The sequence below is a fragment of the Dendropsophus ebraccatus genome, chromosome 11 (genome assembly GCF_027789765.1).
Source record: "Dendropsophus ebraccatus isolate aDenEbr1 chromosome 11, aDenEbr1.pat, whole genome shotgun sequence".
NCBI lineage: Eukaryota > Metazoa > Chordata > Amphibia > Anura > Hylidae > Dendropsophus > Dendropsophus ebraccatus.
In genome coordinates this window covers 89,780,082-89,797,976 of record NC_091464.1, presented here as the reverse complement: position 1 = coordinate 89,797,976, position 17,895 = coordinate 89,780,082, and the positions used below count along the sequence as shown (strand labels likewise).

General features: G+C 46.0%; 2 protein-coding genes across 2 annotated transcripts in view; both read left to right on the top strand.

Annotated features, from left to right (window-relative positions):
- Positions 1 to 4,817: 4,817 nt before the first annotated feature.
- LOC138767764 (uncharacterized) overlaps positions 4,818 to 17,895 on the top strand; it is a 74,475-nt gene continuing 61,397 nt past the window's right edge. The window contains exon 1 of the mRNA XM_069945525.1: positions 4,818 to 4,898. The gene's annotated coding sequence lies outside the window, so the exon portion shown is untranslated. The remainder of the gene's footprint in view (positions 4,899 to 17,895) is intronic.
- Positions 14,932 to 16,347, top strand: LOC138767436 (paraneoplastic antigen Ma2 homolog). The gene has a single exon (XM_069944938.1). The coding sequence runs from the start codon at positions 14,932 to 14,934 to the stop codon at positions 16,345 to 16,347; it is 1,416 nt and encodes a 471-aa protein (XP_069801039.1).

Below are 17,895 nucleotides of genomic sequence, written 5' to 3'. Positions count from 1 at the left end.
CTGGGGGGAGCTCGCAGGGGGCTATATACTACTGGGGGACAGCGCACAGGGGGCTATATACTACAGGGGGTGAGCGCACAGGGGGGCTATATACTACTGGGGGAGAGCGCACAGGGGGGCTATATACTACTGGGGGAGAGCGCACAGGGGGGCTATACACTACTGGGGGAGCAACAGGGGGACTATACACTACTGGGGGAGCAACAGGGGGGCTATATACTACCAGAGCAGTCACCCCCTTTGTACCTAATATCAAAGGGCTGGTAAAAGAGAAAAAATGCCAGTTTTCCCCGCTAATAAGCAGCAATTCTATATGTAAATAGTTGAACGTTTGTGAAAAGTAACAAAACACGTTTCCTACTGATGTTCAGCTCGGACCTTCACCTGACAATAGACCCCGGTAAGCAGACCTTCACTAAAAGTTGTTGAGTATCCCTGGTATATACAGTAATATAGGTGACTATGCTATTGTATATAAAGTGTATATACAATAGCATAGTCACCTATGCTACTGTATATACACTAGCATAGTCACCTATATTACTGTATATACACTAGCATAGTCACCTATATTACTGTATATACAATAGCAGTCACCTATATTTCTGTATATACAATAGCATAGTCACCTATATTACTGTATATACAATAGCATAGTCACCTATATTACTGTATATACACTAGCATAGTCACCTATATTACTGTATATACAATAGCAGTCACCTATATTTCTGTATATACAATAGCATAGTCACCTATATTACTGTATATACAATAGCATAGTCACCTATATTACTGTATATACAATAGCATAGTCACCTACGCTTTTCTATTCAAACTGTGAAACATGAACACAAAATGCAGTGTGAACCTGAGCTTATATATACCTTCCAGTAATATACATAGACAAAAAACTACATACTGTATACAGACATGTTTATGTATATACACACAGACACACATTTATGTATACACACTTATGTATGCGCATACATTTATGCATATACATACACTTTTATGTACAGTATATATACACACACAGGCACACATATATGTATACAGACAGGCAGTATATATACATGTATACACACACACACACACACACACACACACACAGATACACACATTTATGTACAATATATATATATACACACACACACACACACACCAGCTACCTCTCATCTAGGTGTGTTCTTTCCATTCTGGGACTGTCATGGAGGGGTCTGCTGGTGATGAAGACAACAATGCAGATGAGAGGCCCAGGACAGACAGAGCTGCAGACACTTCCTGGTCCCCATGTGCTGTGTGGTGTCTGCAGGCTGCCATTCTTCACCTCCTCCTCTCTGGCCCGACAGCTGAGCAGCTCCCACAGGCAGGCGGATGTGCAGCAGGGGATGAGTAATGCTACACAGTCCCCCATGCTGCCGTCCTGCACCAAGTCAGACGCCTCCTGGGAGTGGGAGCTCAGCCACAGCAGTGTCCTCAGCAGGAGAGGAGGAGAGGAGAAGGAGAGGAGGACGGAGAAGGCTGGAGGTGGGGAGGATGAAGAGGGAGAGCGGGGGTCTGTGAGATGCGGGAGAGGAGGCCGGGGGAAGTGCAGCACATGTGAGGATCCAGCCGGCTGGCAGGTGGGGGAGGTGGCCGGGGCTGAGAGGAGCAGATAAGATCGGCTGTAGTGTGTGGGATCCTGTGTAACCTCCTCTTCTCTTCCTCCGCAATCTTGGTAACTGGTGCAGCAGAGCTATCTTAGTGGTGGGTGGTGCAGCAGAGCTGTCTTAGTGGTGGGTGGTGCAGCAGAGCTGTCTTAGTGATGGGTGGTGCAGCAGAGCTGTTTTAGTGGTGGGTGGTGCAGCAGAGCTGTCTTAGTAGTGGGTGGTGCAGCAGAGCTGTCTTAGTGGTGGGTGGTGCAGCAGAGCTATCTTAGTGGTGGGTGGTGCAGCAGAGCTGTCTTAGTGGTGGGTGGTGCAGCAGAGCTGTCTTAGTGGTGGGTGGTGCAGCAGAGCTGTCTTAGTGGTGGGTGGTGCAGCAGAGCTGTCTTAGTGGTCGGTGGTGCAGCAGAGCTGTCTTAGTGATGGGTGGTGCAGCAGAGCTGTCTTAGTGGTGGGTGGTGCAGCAGAGCTGTCTTAGTGATGGGTGGTGCAGCAGAGCTGTCTTAGTGATGGGTGGTGCAGCAGAGCTGTCTTAGTGATGGGTGGTGCAGCAAAGCTGTCTTAGTGATGGGTGGTGCAGCAGAGCTGTCTTAGTGATGGGTGGTGCAGCAGAGCTGTCTTAGTGATGGGTGGTGCAGCAGAGCTGTCTTAGTGATGGGTGGTGCAGCAGAGCTGTTTTGGTGATGGGTGGTGCAGCAGAGCTGTCTTAGTGATGGGTGGTGCAGCAGAGCTGTCTTAGTGGTGGGTGGTGCAGCAGAGCTGTCTTAGTGGTGGGTGGTTCAGCAGAGCTGTCTTAGTGATGGGTGGTGCAGCAGAGCTGTTTTGGTGATGGGTGGTGCAGCAGAGCTGTCTTATCGCTTGGTATAGCAGAGCTGTCTCAGTGATGGGTGGTGCAGCAGAGCTGTCTTAGTGATGGGTGGTGCAGCAGAGCTGTCTTAGTGGTGGGTGGTGCAGCAGAGCTGTCTTAGTGATGGGTGGTGCAGCAGAGCTGTCTTAGTGATGGGTGGTGAAGCAGAGCTGTCTTAGTGATGGGTGGTGCAGCACAGCTGTCTCAGTGATGGGTGGTGCAGCAGAGCTGTCTTAGTGATGGGTGGTGCAGCAGAGCTGTCTTATCGCTTGGTATAGCAGAGCTGTCTCAGTGATGGGTGGTGCAGCAGAGCTGTCTTAGTGATGGGTGGTGCAGCAGAGCTGTGTTATCGCTTGGTATAGCAGAGCTGTTTTAGTGATGGGTGGTGCAGCAGAGCTGTCTTATCGCTTGGTATAGCAGAGCTGTTTTAGTGATGGGTGGTGCAGCAGAGCTGTCTTATCGCTTGGTATAGCAGAGCTGTTTTAGTGATGGGTGGTGCAGCAGAGCTGTCTTATCGCTTGGTATAGCAGAGCTGTTTTAGTGATCAGGCTATTTGGAAGAGCAGAATTGTATTAATGATAATGACTAGTGACTATATTTCTACCCCTGTGTTTTTTTTTTGTTTTTTTTTTATACTTTACTAAGTATCGAACCGGTATTGAGTATTGAAATAAAAAAGTTAGTATCGGTATCGAACTCAACATTTTGGTATCGTGACATCACTAACAACCTCTGCCTCCCTAATTGCCTCCTGCAGGTTCCTCTATTGGTCCCTAAACTGCTTTTTTTTCCGAAATATTTCTCGGCTAAGGAGCCCCCTTAAAAACGCCTTAGATGCATCCCACACACAATGTAAACTTGCTGACCCCATATAAATATCCCAGAATTCCTTCAATTCGTTACCAATTTTCCCTTTGTCATCAAACAGTGTTAACCAATGTGAGTTAAACTTAAAGGGTTTATTAACATGTAATGAGTGATCTGCCACGTCTATTTTCACTGTCATAGGAGAGTGGTCTGATAGTGAGCGAGTCTCGTATCTCATCCTTCTCACCCAATGAAGTTCTCCCTCATTACCTGTGACCACATCAATCCTAGAGGCGGATCCCTTAGCTGGGCAGAAACACGAGAATTCACTTCTATTCCCATACAGGAAATGCCATACGTCATACCAGCCTACCTCCCCAGCTAATTTAGCAATGGGAGATACACCTCTCGAAGTCTTGAGCTTAGGGCCTTTCCTGTCTAAGCTTATATCAAAGACACAATTTATATCACCGCATATGATTAGTGGCAGATCCTCTTTACCATGCAACCAGGACAGTAAATAAAGAAAAACCTGAGGGGAGAAGGGCGGAGGAACATAGAGGAAGGCAAGCACCATTACCTTACCATATACTTTACAATGCATAAACACGTATCTTCCCTGACCATCTATTTTTTTAGCAAGCATCTCCAACGGGATTTTATGGTGTACATATACAGATACCCCAGATGAATATGAGTTATAAACCGAGTGCAGTTTTACCCCTGCCCATTTACGCCTCAACCTACCAATCGTTTCCTCTGTCCCATGGGTTTCTAAAAGGCAGACTACCGCGGGTAGATGTTTAGTCACTACATCAAATGCCGCCACCCTCTTGGTCCTCTCCCCCAATCCCCTCAGGTTCCAGCAGAAAGTATCAAAACTCATTATGTCTTAAGGCAGAGAAAAGAAAAAAAAAAAAAAAAAGCTCCCAGCCCCCTCTGACAGAAATCCACTGCATCACTCGACTCCGCCCCCTCTGGTAGCCCCAGGATCCTGACATTAGCCCGCCTAGACCGATCTTCAAGATCTGTAACTTTCTCCATATTAACTTTAAGCTGTTTCCCAAAGTCCTTCATTTTCAGTTTCATCTCTGATATTTCAGACTCCAGTGTGGGGACCGTAAACGCTTAGTCTGGTTATGGACCAACTGCGTAATTTTACTCAATTGTGAGCAATGTATTTGGATACAACCAATTCCCACTTCCTTGGTTCATGCAACTTCATTTGTAGTGTATCCTATACTGACTTGACATCTGTTCATATTCATGTGAGTATATAGTATTAGAAAAGCAACAACTCACGTTTGGTAGTCTTCAAGTCGACTTGGATTTATTTAGCTTACTTGCAAGATTTGGCTGCGTGTGATCAGAACACTGGAGCTCGCTGGAGGCTAGGAGTCCTCTCCCTGCCGCGCGACGTTTCGGAAGGCGTGGCTTCCTTACTCATGCGCCAAGTAAGGAAGCCACGCCTTCCGAAACGTCGCGCGGCAGGGAGAGGACGCCTAGCCTCCAGCGAGCTCCAGTGTTCTGATCACACGCAGCCAAATCTTGCAAGTAAGCTAAATAAATCCAAGTCGACGTCAAGACTACCAAACGTGAGTTGTTGCTTTTCTAATACTATATACTCACATGAATATGAACAGATGTCAAGTCAGTATAGGATACACTACAAATGAAGTTCCAGTGTGGGGACCGACTTTTCCAATATATCCACCTTCCCACGAATCTTATTCAAGTCATCCTTTATATATAAGTGAAACATCCACCGCTAACGTGTTTACATTCAGAGTAAGCTCCGCCAAAGATCTACTGCAGCTGCACACCTCCGCCAGAATAGCATCTAGTTTATTAGCTGTCAGCTCAGTCTCTCCCTCCACCACATCCTCTCCCCTCTCTTCGTGCAGCGCAGTGAATCTAGAGCCTGATAGCTTTTTATCGGCCACAACTGGAGACGGAGAGCGCGATGAGGCAGGGGGGGGCCCGAGTAACGGACCCCCGACCGAGACAGCGAAGCCACCCCCCCCCCCCCCCCCGGGCCGCCGCCGACCACCAACCCCCCCGAGTTCATCATCAAGCACAGTCCTTTAATCTACCGAATTTTGAGATGTACTTCCTGGCGGCACAATTGTCATATATAGTGAAATGGAAAGAGTATGACTCTGGGGGAATGTGGCAAGATCAAATAGACATATGTAGCCCAAACCTAATGGCATTGTTGGAGGCGGAGAGGGTTGAGGTGAAAAACAAACCCCTAAATGGTCTTTATAGGAAGGTGTGGTCTTATAGTAAAAAGGTATTGGGACTACATAAGAGTAACCAATTCACTCCACTGTGGCGCAATGAGAACTTGGACCAATTTAGTACATTTCAAGATTGGTTATTATGGGCAAAACGGGGGGCTGTAAGCATAAACAATATATTTGATAGGTATGGTGATTTAAAATCATTTGAGACCCTGGTTGGGGAGTGGGGTTTGAGTAAGGGGGATGCCATACGGTACTTCCAGCTCAAACATATGGTGAGAGACTCTAAAGAAAAAGAGAGGTTTGTGGTGGAGGATTTTTTTTTATTTAATGATAAGATAATGAAAATGTGCAAAGGCACGGTGGGGAAGTTGTATAAGATGTTGATTAACACGGTAAATGGTTCACTGGAGGAGAGATTTAAATATAAATGGGAAGAAGATTTGGGGACTAATGAAATAGACTGGGGAAGTGTTATGGGTAATATAAAGGAGTGTAGTCTGAGAATGAATCACAGAGTGTCACAGATAATTATAATTAGAAGGTTACACTATACACCAGATAAATTATTTAAAATGAAATCACGGGACACAGATTTGTGTGATAGATGTAAAGTGGATAAGGGAGACTTAATTCACTTGATGTGGAGATGTCCTAAACTTAAAAGATATTGGGGAGAAATATATGTTTACTAAAAAAATGGATTTCCCCGAGTGCACCGTTAGTGGAGGATTGGAAAAAGGAGATAAAGAGCCTAAAATTGATGTATTATGTAAAAGCCCTACAGTCAAATAGATTAGAGGAATATAAAAATAAATGGTCAAATTGGTAGAAGGAAGAAGCCCGGGGAAAGGGGTGGCGGGGAGGGGGAAGTATTTTTTTTTTTGGGGGGGGGAAGGGGGGGGGAATATATGGGGAAAAAATAGGGTATAAGTTGGGTAAAAAGGAGAGATAAGATAGGGGTGGAGTAAGAGGAAGTATATATGGAATGCAGAGGAGAGAAAAAGGCAGCTGAGGAGGATGGCCTTAGCTTTCTGTAAAACTGTATTTATTTGTAAGGGAGGGCAGACCTGGCTAGGTTGGTAGTAGGAAAGGCTAAGCTTTGGGAATGTGTAAAGGGGATGGGGAACCTCCCCTCTCCGCATGTTTAAGGTTTAAGAAGGAAGGAGGTGTGCTGGGGTCGGGGGCTGGGGGGGGGGGGGGGGGCGCGCAAGGGGGCGAGGTAGTGAATGTGTGGAAAAAGAGAGTGAGACCAATTGAAACCCCATAGAGAGATATATAAGCAGTACTAAAATAATGTGGTAATGAGAGCATAGGATGGCCAGTGGCTTCCGTTGGGGACGGGTGACCTTAATACAAGGTTGTCTTTGTGCCTGGGGGAGGCCTAGGTGTCGTCCTTATTAATTAATAGGCCCAGAGGGGTGTAGCATCCCTGAAGGGGTCCTCCTGAGAAGGGGGTGCCAGGCAGGGGTGTGAGACCAAACGGGCCAGGATAATAATTAGAGGGTGTAATAGTGAAAAGGGGTTCAGTTGGTGAATGGCAGTTACAGGAGTGAGTCGCCCGGTGCGCGCCCTCTGACCCCTCTGCCGCGGACATGTCTCCCAGGGGTGGTTGGAAAAGGTATGAAGTGGAGGGTGGGGGAGATACGGGATACATTTGGAGTACAGAAGAGCTAAAATGCGGATTGGGGTGGTGCTTCGAGTAATTGAGAGAGGTTTAAGGGGGGGGGGGGGTTAAGTAGATATATCAATTAGTTAATAAGAGAGGGATGCACCATGCCGACCCAGGTCTGCCCTTCTAGAGGGGAAGATTGTGAAAAAGGGGGAAAAAGGAGGGAGGGGGTAGGTTTTAATGTGAGCTTGTTGGCCTCCCCTTGGACTATGGGCGTAAAAGGGCTAAAGCCCTACCTTTTACAGGAATAAAAAAAAAAAAAAATCAAGCACAGTCCCCTCGCCAGAAACAGCACGGAGCCTTCCACCGTCTCTCACCACTCAGGGGAGTCCGTCCAGGCCACAGTAGCCGCCACTTCCTTAGGCACACTGCCAAGTCAGCTTAATAATCAGGCCCCTTCCGGAGCTTCCTTATAGGGCGGCTGCCTCACCTGATCAGGCCAGTGTGCCCTGCCCTTGCCTGCAACGACCATCCCATTCCTCCGCCTGCGATCCCGCAACTTAGCTTCACAGGCGGTACGGACAGACCAGCTCCGACCACTAGTTGTATCTAGATGCATCTGCATAGACTAGACTATACCAGACTAGACTGAACTGACTTCCCCATTGAGGTAACTAACTCCTCCTACTGGGTTGTGTGTGAAGAGCAAGAATAGGTAGAAGAAGAAAGAGCATTTCCTATTGGCTAGCACAGGACACATGGTACAACTATAACAATAACCCATTGCTAACAAGAACAGAGGTGGTCTCAAGGCTTGATAATGGTGTTGTGAGAAGACTGAAATGTTGCATCTTCCCTGTTATTTTTTGCACTCCTGCAATAAATATCACTTTTTTTCACTGGAAGCTGGTGTGCTGCAGAATTTTGCTTTGTAGCTATTGGGATCCCAAGCCAAGGGACTTACTCTGTACAGCACCTGCTACATATCTTTAAAAGCGCGGCCTTCTCATCTATCTATCTATCTATTCATCCATCCATCTATCAATTATCTATCTATCACCTATCTATCTATCTATCTATCTATCTATCTATCTATCTGTTCATCCATCCATCTATCAATTATCTATCTATCACCTATCAATCTATCTATCTATCTATCTATCTATCTATCAATTATCTATCTATCTATCTATCTAAAGGGGAAGAAGCCGCAGCTCCAGTTCCAGGTGGCGGGTGCTGTACGGAGTAAGCCCCTAGGCTCGGGGTCCCAACAATATCGAAGAAAATTCCGTAGCACACCAGCTTATAGTGAAAAAGGAGTAGTATTTATTGCAAGTAGCAAAAACACAAAAGAGATGCAAAGTTTCTGTCTACTCCAAGACCATTGTCAAGCATAATGAGGAAGTGCACATGGTTTCCTTAAATACCAGTGTCAATTAGTGACGTCATTACATCATTAGAATATGTATACAAAGCATACAAAACATAAGATACATTATAAAAGACATAGTAATAACGATCAGTGATGAATACATACATTTACAAGTGTTGTATAGTACAGTGACCAAAGTGATTAGTGTAAAGTGCAATAAGTGCTATGCTGATGCTCGATCATAAAGCAAGCATTACAAAGAGTGTACATATATTCATGGTAGAGGTCGCAGGATCCACTCACCACAGTCGTTGGATAATAATGATCTCCTTCCGTATACTATTATTATCCAACGACTGTGGTGAGTGGATCCTGCGACCTCTACCATGAATATATGTACACTCTTTGTAATGCTTGCTTTATGATCGAGCATCAGCATAGCACTTATTGCACTTTACACTAATCACTTTGGTCACTGTACTATACAACACTTGTAAATGTATGTATTCATCACTGATCATTATTACTATGTCTTTTATAATGTATCTTATGTTTTGTATGCTTTGTATACATATTCTAATGATGTAATGACGTCACTAATTGACACTGGTATTTAAGGAAACCATGTGCACTTCCTCATTATGCTTGACAATGGTCTTGGAGTAGACAGAAACTTTGCATCTCTTTTGTGTTTTTGCTACTTGCAATAAATACTACTCCTTTTTCACTATAAGCTGGTGTGCTGCGGAATTTTCTTCGATATCTATCTATCTATTATCTATCAATTATCTATCTATCAATCTTCTATCAATTATCTATATATCTATCTATTATCTATCTATCTGTCTACTATCTATCTATCTATCTATCTATCTATCTATATCCTATCTATTATCTATCTATCTCCTATCTATCTATCTATCTATCTATCTATCTATCTATCTATCTATCTCCTATCTATTATCTATCTATCTCCTATCTATCTATCTATCTATCTTCTATCTATTAATCTATCTATCTATCTATCTATCTATCTATATCCTATCTATTATCTATCTATCTCCTATCTATCTATCTATCTATCTTCTATCTATCTACTATCTATCTATTATCTATCTACCTATCTATCTCCTATCTATTATCTATCTATCTATCTATCTATCTATCTATCTATCTCCTATCTATCTATCTATCTATCCATCTATCCATCCATCTATAATCTATCTATCTATCTCCTATCTATCCATCTATCAATCTCCTATCTATCTATCTATCTATCTATCTATCTATCTATCTATCTATCTATCTCCTATCTATTAATCTATCTATCTATCTATCTATCTATTATCTATCTATCACCTATCTATCTATCTATCTATCTATCTATCAATCTTCTATCAATTATCTATATATCTATCTATCCATCTATCTATTATCTATCTATCTGTCTACTATCTATCTATCTATCTATCTATCTATCTATCTATCTCCTATTTATGTATCTCATATCCATCTGATTTCTGTTTCATTCTCAATGCTACAATAGATAACTGAGGATCCTCTTTTGCTCTGTACATCCTCCTAGCTGGAATCAGTGACCCCTATAACTCCTATCACTGTTTTTGTTGACTGTGCATTCACATGGGGCCGCCTCACAATGATCACACTTACGGGGGTGAGGTGGGGGGTAGCGGGGGGTGTTGTTGCACTATTATTACACTAATTCAGGAACTTGGATCTGTCACTTGTTCTGCGGTTTCCTGTTAAAGTTTCTTTCTATTTTTGAATGTCGTAAAACCTGATGACATCAGATCACTTCTGAGGAATTGTGATCGTGATTTGGCAATTCAGACCCGTGCCTGGAGGTCAGGGGTGTGACCGAGGATATAGTACAGGGGGCACAACCACTTTATGGGGCAGCACTGTCATATTGTTCTATTTCAAGAGACAACAATGCGGCTATTGGACATCCGGTAGTGTGGGTTTCACTGCCGGGTCAGCTAGTACTATGGTGGGTCTAGGGTCACTTGTCACAGTAGCCTAGAGTGGTATAGAACCCACCCCGGACAGCTTGGTGCCCCACCGGCACACAAAAAAAAAGGTTTTAACCCAAGTGTAGGTGTGTATGAGTGAGGGTGCACAAGAATAGGCCAGAGTCCAACACTTAGAACAAAAATAGAACAGTTTACTTGCAGGAACTTAGTGCAATACACATACCTCCCAACTGTCCCGGATCTGGCGGGACGGTCCCGATTTTGGGGTCATGTCCCGCCGTCCCGATACAGCCCCGATGTGTCCCGCTGCCGCGCACCTCTCCCCAGCTGGGCCCGCCGGATTCTGTGGGATCTGGTGCGGAGCGGCAGAGTGAAGGAGCTGTAAGTGTCACTCTGTGTACCCTGTGGCAGTGCGGGGGCTGGTGTGATGTGGATGGAGGAGACAGTGTGCTGCGGTGCCCGGGCTGTAGCTGCTTCCTGTGTGACCCGGTCACCGCAGTACACGTGCTGTTGCTGCAGGCTCTATCTGTGGGGGAGCTGAGGAAGCATTGAGGCTGCACAGGTAACTGGCCGACAAGTGTCTCCCCGAGCAGAGCTGCTGGAGGCCAGGGAGCACGGACACCACTACAGATGGAGGTAATGGGTGTGTAGGGTGGGGGAGGAATGGTCCAGGGCTGGAGGCACACTTACACTTACGGCCGGTCCCGGTGTCTCCCGGCAAGCCCCGCCCCCTGTTGATAAGCCCCACCCCCGATGTCACCCGCGGGAGGTATAGTAACTCTTATCACGGACTGTTAGATCACCCAGCTTTCCAGCATCATCTATTGAAGTGAGTATAATGGGGGTCACCCAGCTTTCCAGCATCATCTATTGAAGTGAGTATAATGGAGGTTACCCAGCTTTCCCAGTATCTCATAGTCAGTATAATGAAGGTCACCCAGCTTTCCCAGTATATCATAGTCAGTATAATGGAGGTCACCCATCTTTCCCAGTATCTCATAGTCAGTATAATGCAGGTCACCCAGCTTTCCCAGTATCTCATAGTCAGTATAATGCAGGTCACCCAGCTTTCCCAGTATCTCATAGTCAGTATAATGCAGGTCAACCAGCTTTCCAAGTATCGCATAGTCAGTATAATGGAGGTCACCCAGCTTTCCCAGTATATCATAGTCAGTATAATGCAGGTCACCCAGCTTTCCCAGTATCTCATAGTCAGTATAATGGAGGTCACCCAGCTTTCCCAGCATCTTGTATAGTAGTCAGTATAATGGCTGTCACCCAGCTTTCTCAGCATCTTGTATGGTAGGCACTATAATGGAGTTCACCCAGCTTTCCCAGCATCTTGTATAGTAGTATAATGAAGGTCACTCGGCTTTCCTACCATCTTGTTTAGTAGTCAGTATAATGGAGGTCACCCAGCATTCCCAGCATCTTGTATAGTAGTATAATGAAGGTCACCCAGCTTTCCCAGCATCTTGTATAGTAGTCAGTATAATGGCGGTCACCCAGCTTTCCCAGCATCTTGTATAGTAGTCAGTATAATGGCGGTCACCCAGCTTTCCCAGCATCTTGTATGGTAGTCAGTATAATGGAGGTCACCCAGCTTTCCCAGCATCTTGTATAGTAGTATAATGGTAATAGGTGACGTGGATAGGAGGGTGTGGCTATGGGGGCGTGGTTATGGGGAGGCGTGGTTATAGGGGTGTGGCACATTGCCGTGACTGTCCCTCTTTCCTCTCAGCAAAAGTTGGGAGGTATGAATACAATAGAAATTTGACAGGAATACAGTTCAGTGCAATACAAGGAAACCATCCTGGAAGTTACTCAGGTGCTTGCAGTTAAGGTAGAAATCAGGTGCCTGACCTCTTCTGACCTACAGTTGCAAGCTACCTATCCTGTCGGTAGTATGAGCCCCAGGCCTAGTTATCTGGGTTAAGCAGACTCCCCAGTCATCCTGCACTGCGCAGTGGATACTTTCTGTAACTTTGTTCCACTGGGATCAGTTCCTGTGACTCCTAGGTAAATGCCCTGCACTTTTAAAGAGGTTCCTGGCGTGGACAAGGTGATCCCTTGGTACTTTCTAACAGTGCATCATGGTTGTTTTTCTCATAAGAAAAATCTGTGGCTTGCTTGTGTACCTGTCATGGGACGTGGCCTAAGCCAGGCCTGTTTCTTCATACACTGTCTGGAACCAACTAACTACTCCCTATCTTTCTCCCACCAGGAACTAACGCCTTCCTACAGGGGTATAACTAAACCTGGCTGTGATTGGTGGTGCTTTGTGTGCAGAGAGAGACAGAGGGAACAGAGAATAGGACAGAAACTGGAGGGAAAGCACCTGCACCTGTGAGACATAACATGTGACATATAAACAGTTAACCCTTTGTCTCCTTCAGCCGTGCATAGAAACAACAAGTGTTTCAGTGACACTTAGCGGGAAAAACACTAACTTCAGTGGACACTTCATCCCACCTGTGTGAACCCAAGGGAGTTACCTTACTTAGGTGCAATAAGGCTTAGGGGCCCATACTGGGTTACTGCAACAGTAGAACTTAAGCTGTGCAAAATGCCATGTAGGTGGGTCCCCCTGTAGGTAATCCCCCCCCCACACACACAATGTAGCATACCCCATTCAGGTTGGCCCCTAGTATTTAGTATGCATGAATCTTCCTGTAGGTGATGTACCTCTCATAGCTACCTCCCCCTGTAGTCTGTATACCCCAGAGGTGGCATCCACCATGTACTCTTCAGAATCCCTCAGGTAGCCCCCCTCCCCCAAGTAGGTAGATACTATCCCCCCTGTAGGAACTATCTGCCCTGAAGGTACTATCCATCCTGTAGGTACTATTCCCTCATTAGGTGTTATCCACCCTGTAAGTATGTAGGTACTATCACCCCCTATAGGTACAATCCACCATGTAGGTACTATCTTCCCTGCAGGTGGTATCCCCCCTGTAGGTACTATCCACCCTGTAGCTACCATCCCCTTATTAGGTGTTATCCTCCCTGTAGGTACTATCCACCTTTTAGGTACTATCCCTCAGGTATGTACCCCCCCCCCCCTTTCAGGTACAACCTCCCCCACTCCCCTTGTACTTAGTATTCTCTTTTCAGGTAGGCAGGTAGGTAGTATCCCCTATCTCTCCTGTATGTAGTTTTCCTCAATAGGTAGTACCTCCCTGTACGCAATCCCCAGGTAGTTTGCCCCAACCAGAAGGGAATTCCTTTTTAGTTAAAAAAATAAATAAATGTAACCCCTGGAGAGGATTTAGGGAGAACAGCAGGTGCAGCTTATAAGAGAGGCACACAAACTACATTTCCCATCTCTCCCTGGGACAGTGAGCTGAGGGGAGCAGGAAGTGATGCTGCGCTGGGAGGAAGAGGAAGAAAGACAGAGGGAGACAGTGCATGGTGGGCAGCATGGTCTGAGGAGAGGAGACCACCTCCTGTGCTGGCTGTGTCAGAGGTAACAGAGAGAGACCTGACAGCTGAGAGAGGAAGGACTGAGCCCAGACAGGACCCCCCAGCTCCTGTGTGTCCAGTGAGGAGGATCCTGCCACCCACTCCCTCTGTGAGATCCTTCCTAAATGCTGCTGCTCCATGTTGGAAACCTGGACTGAGCCTGGTGTGTAGATCAGCAGCAAAAGAGTGAGTAACCCTTTGTATCCTGGCTGGTGAAGCTGTGGCTGGACAGTGACAATTAAAGAATCACAGCTTAGACCTTGTTGGAATCTGTTCTGTTCACAAGAGCTGTGACCTGGTGGATTGTTCAAGTTGCAACTCCTTTGTTATTAAGTGCACCAACAACTTCTAAAGCGCGCCAACGTCCACGGCAACTGGGCCCCAGCGTATAGACATTTATCTTACTATATGGCTGCAGCCTCACTTATTACATATAGTCCGTGTGGATGTATGTGCCGGCTTGGTGTGCAGTGACTGTGTGTGATGAGAGTCACCTCCTAGAGTCTAAATTGTCAGAGTGCTCACACTAGTCACCCTGTTTACCAAACAACCCCCCTTCCTGCTGCTGAAGTGTTTCACTTTCAGGGGGAGAGTTCTGTGTTGCCACATTTATTTTTTTATCATATCCATTCCCTGTTTATTCATACCCCATTGTCAAGCCCAGTATTGATTTTACCAAGCATTAAATTGGTTCCTGTTTCCATGTTACTTCTCTCTGTGAGTATATCACTTATAGTGTATTGAGTGTGTACCGAGCTAGGTGGGGGTTTCCTGAGTCAACCCCTGGCAGAAGAGTGACAACCTCCTGCATACCAAGCAAGCTCTTGTCAAGACTCAGGTGGAGGCACTGCGCTGAGTGAGAAGGTGAAACAAACCAAAAACCCCCTCCTTACACTGGAAGCTCCATTAGGGGGTGTTACATTGGAGGCACTGCTGAGATCGAACATGGCTGAGAAAGCCCAGTCAAGTACAGCTGCCACAGACTTTATTACTGCAAAAGATGTGTTAACATGGTGTATAGAAACTAATACAACAATAGAACATAGCTTTGCCATTGATGGAGAGCTTAATGGCGCTTCAGATGATGATATATTACGAATAGCAAGCAGACTGCAGGAAGTTTTCCAACCCAGAGTTGTTGATCGTCGTAGTACCAGTAGAAGTGTAATCTCTACAGCTCTTATCACAACTGAGAGGTTATTGGAGAGAGCGTACTTCCCTGCCATTATTGCTGTTCCACAAGAATATGGTGGACGATGGAGGATTGTCTGGCCACTGGAGCCCACCGCAGAAGGCATACCTCCAGTGCTGAGCCCACAGCGGAGAGGGTCTAGTAGATGCTTGCCCCCCACTCCTCCTCGAGTCACGGCTGAAGAAACTCCCACTACTAATGTGCTGGTTGCCGCCATGGAGAGACTAGTGGGTCAGTTTGCAAAAATGAACCCAGAAGGAAATTACAGGCGGTTGAGGACATTCTCCGGCTTAGTACCCACCCCAGCTGGGGAAGAGGGATATGAAACTTGGAGGGATGTTGCTTTGCAGTACTTGGAAGAATGGCAGTGCTCTGATGCACTAAAGAGGCAAAGGATAGTAGAAAGCCTGAAAGGACCAGCAATGGAAATAGTGCAAGCTGCTTGGCGAGGTAAACCCCAAGTGACATCTCAGGACTACATGACTGCTCTTGAAGATGCTTTTGGGTCACCTGAGGATGCCACTGACCTCCTCTACAAGCTTCGGATCACCTATCAAGAGGCAGGGGAAAAGATGTCTGATTACCTTTATAGGTTGGACAAGCTGATCTACAGAGTAGTGTCCAAAGGCGGACTTGACTCTAAGGAAGTGGACAACTGCCGTCTTGATCAAATGCTCCGGGGTGCTTTGACTAATGATCCGATTGCTCAGAGGCTGAGATGCACTGACCGGGACAAGATTCCACTCTCTTTCCATCAGCTGCTTAAGCAAGTTCGGCAAGAAGAAGCTACTTTAATGGCCAGAGAGCAAACAGTGAAAAAAGTAGCAGCCATTGCTCCCAAGCCTCAATTAAGTCAACGTGAAGAAGAGCTGTTAAAAATTGTTGAGAAACAAGGGGAGCAGATTGCTCAGCTCTTAAATGTTCATACAAAAGACGTTGAACGGTTGAAGCAGGCTACCCACAAGGTCTCTGAGAGACAACTAAGTCCCCAACAGAGGGCTAGCAGTAGCTCTACCAGACGTGGAGATAAGAATCCAGAGGGATGCTTTGTGTGCGGAAGTTTTGATCACATGGCTCGTCACTGCTCTATGAAGTGGTCTTCCAAGAGGTCACCCTCCCCCCTCACAAAGAAAAATTATCAGTCAAAAAACGGGGAAGGGGGTCAGTAGAGTGCAGTACTGACCCCCATTTAGTCACCCAGGTTTGCTCAGCCACTCCAGAAGTCCATAATCACAGACTACTCCCGGGAGGCCTAATGGGACCTGCTCCCCATGTCCCGGCCTATATCAATGGACACCCGTGCACAGTCTTACTGGATAGTGGGTCTCAGGTCTCCATTATATTTGAGAAATGGTACCAAAGATATCTGCCTGATGTGCCACTGCAACCACTATCTGGATTAGTTGTCTGGGGACTCAGCGAGCAAAGCTACCCCTATCGGGGATATGTAACAGTCTCCCTTCGGTTCCCTAAAGCCATAGTGGGAGTGGAGAAAGAAATACCCATTGTGGCCTTGGTGTGCCCTGAAGCAGAAGCTGATTCAAAAGAGATACCAATCATAGTGGGGACCAATGCCAACATCTTCCGTACCCTAGCACAGTGGTGCCGAGAAGTTGGGGGAGAGAATTACTCACAGACCCTTACGATCCACCCGATCTGCTTGGAAGCATATGTAAAGAAAGAAAAAGAAGAAAAGAAGGAGCTTTGTGCTGAATGTTTTGACTCATGCTTCGAAGGCAGCAATTTGAAGACAGAAGAGCGTAAATTGGTGATACAAGGAATGATGGAAAGAGCGGCTGCCTTTTCCTTAGGGGATTGGGATCTTGGATTGGCTCGAGGAGTGCAGCATCACATTAGGCTGACAGATGAGAAGCCTTTCCGTGAGAGGTCACGAAGATTAGCCCCTGCAGATTTTGAAGATGTCCGACGGCACCTGTATGGCTTACTAGGGTCAGGAGTAATCATAGAGTCTAACAGTCCCTATGCTTCACCTATTGTAATAGCGAGAAAGAAAAATGGAGATATTCGAATGTGCGTGGACTACCGCACTTTGAACAGCCGTACTGTTCCTGATCAATACACTGTACCCAGAATTGACGAAGCATTAGACTGTCTTCAGGGGAGCCAGTGGTTTTCTGTGTTGGATCTGCGGAGTGGTTATTACCAAATCCCCATGAGTGAGGAAGATCAAGAAAAAACAGCCTTTATCTGCCCCATCGGCTTCTACCAGTTCCAGAGAATGCCTCAGGGAGTCTCCGGTGCTCCAGCAACATTCCAGAGATGTATGGACAAGGTGGTGGGAGATATGAACTTCCGTGAAGTTTTGGTCTACCTAGATGATTTGATCATATTTGGGCGTTCACTTGAAGAACATAACCAGAGACTGTTTAAGGTACTTGATCGTCTGATGGACAATGGGCTGAAGCTGTCGTTGGAAAAGTGCCGACTTTGTCAGACTTCTGTTAAGTATGTCGGACACATTGTGAGTCGAGATGGGATTTCTACTGACCCAGCTAAAGTGGAAGTGGTAGTCAACTGGCCCAGGCCCACCAAGCTTGGGGAGCTTCGGTCCTTCTTGGGATTTTGTGGATATTATCGGAGATTTGTACCACAGTACTCAAAGGTTGCCAAGCCTTTAACAGACCTCACTCAAGGGTATCCCCCTCCACGTGGCCAAGCAAAATCAAAGAAATCAGAAAGAAAAACATACTTCCGAG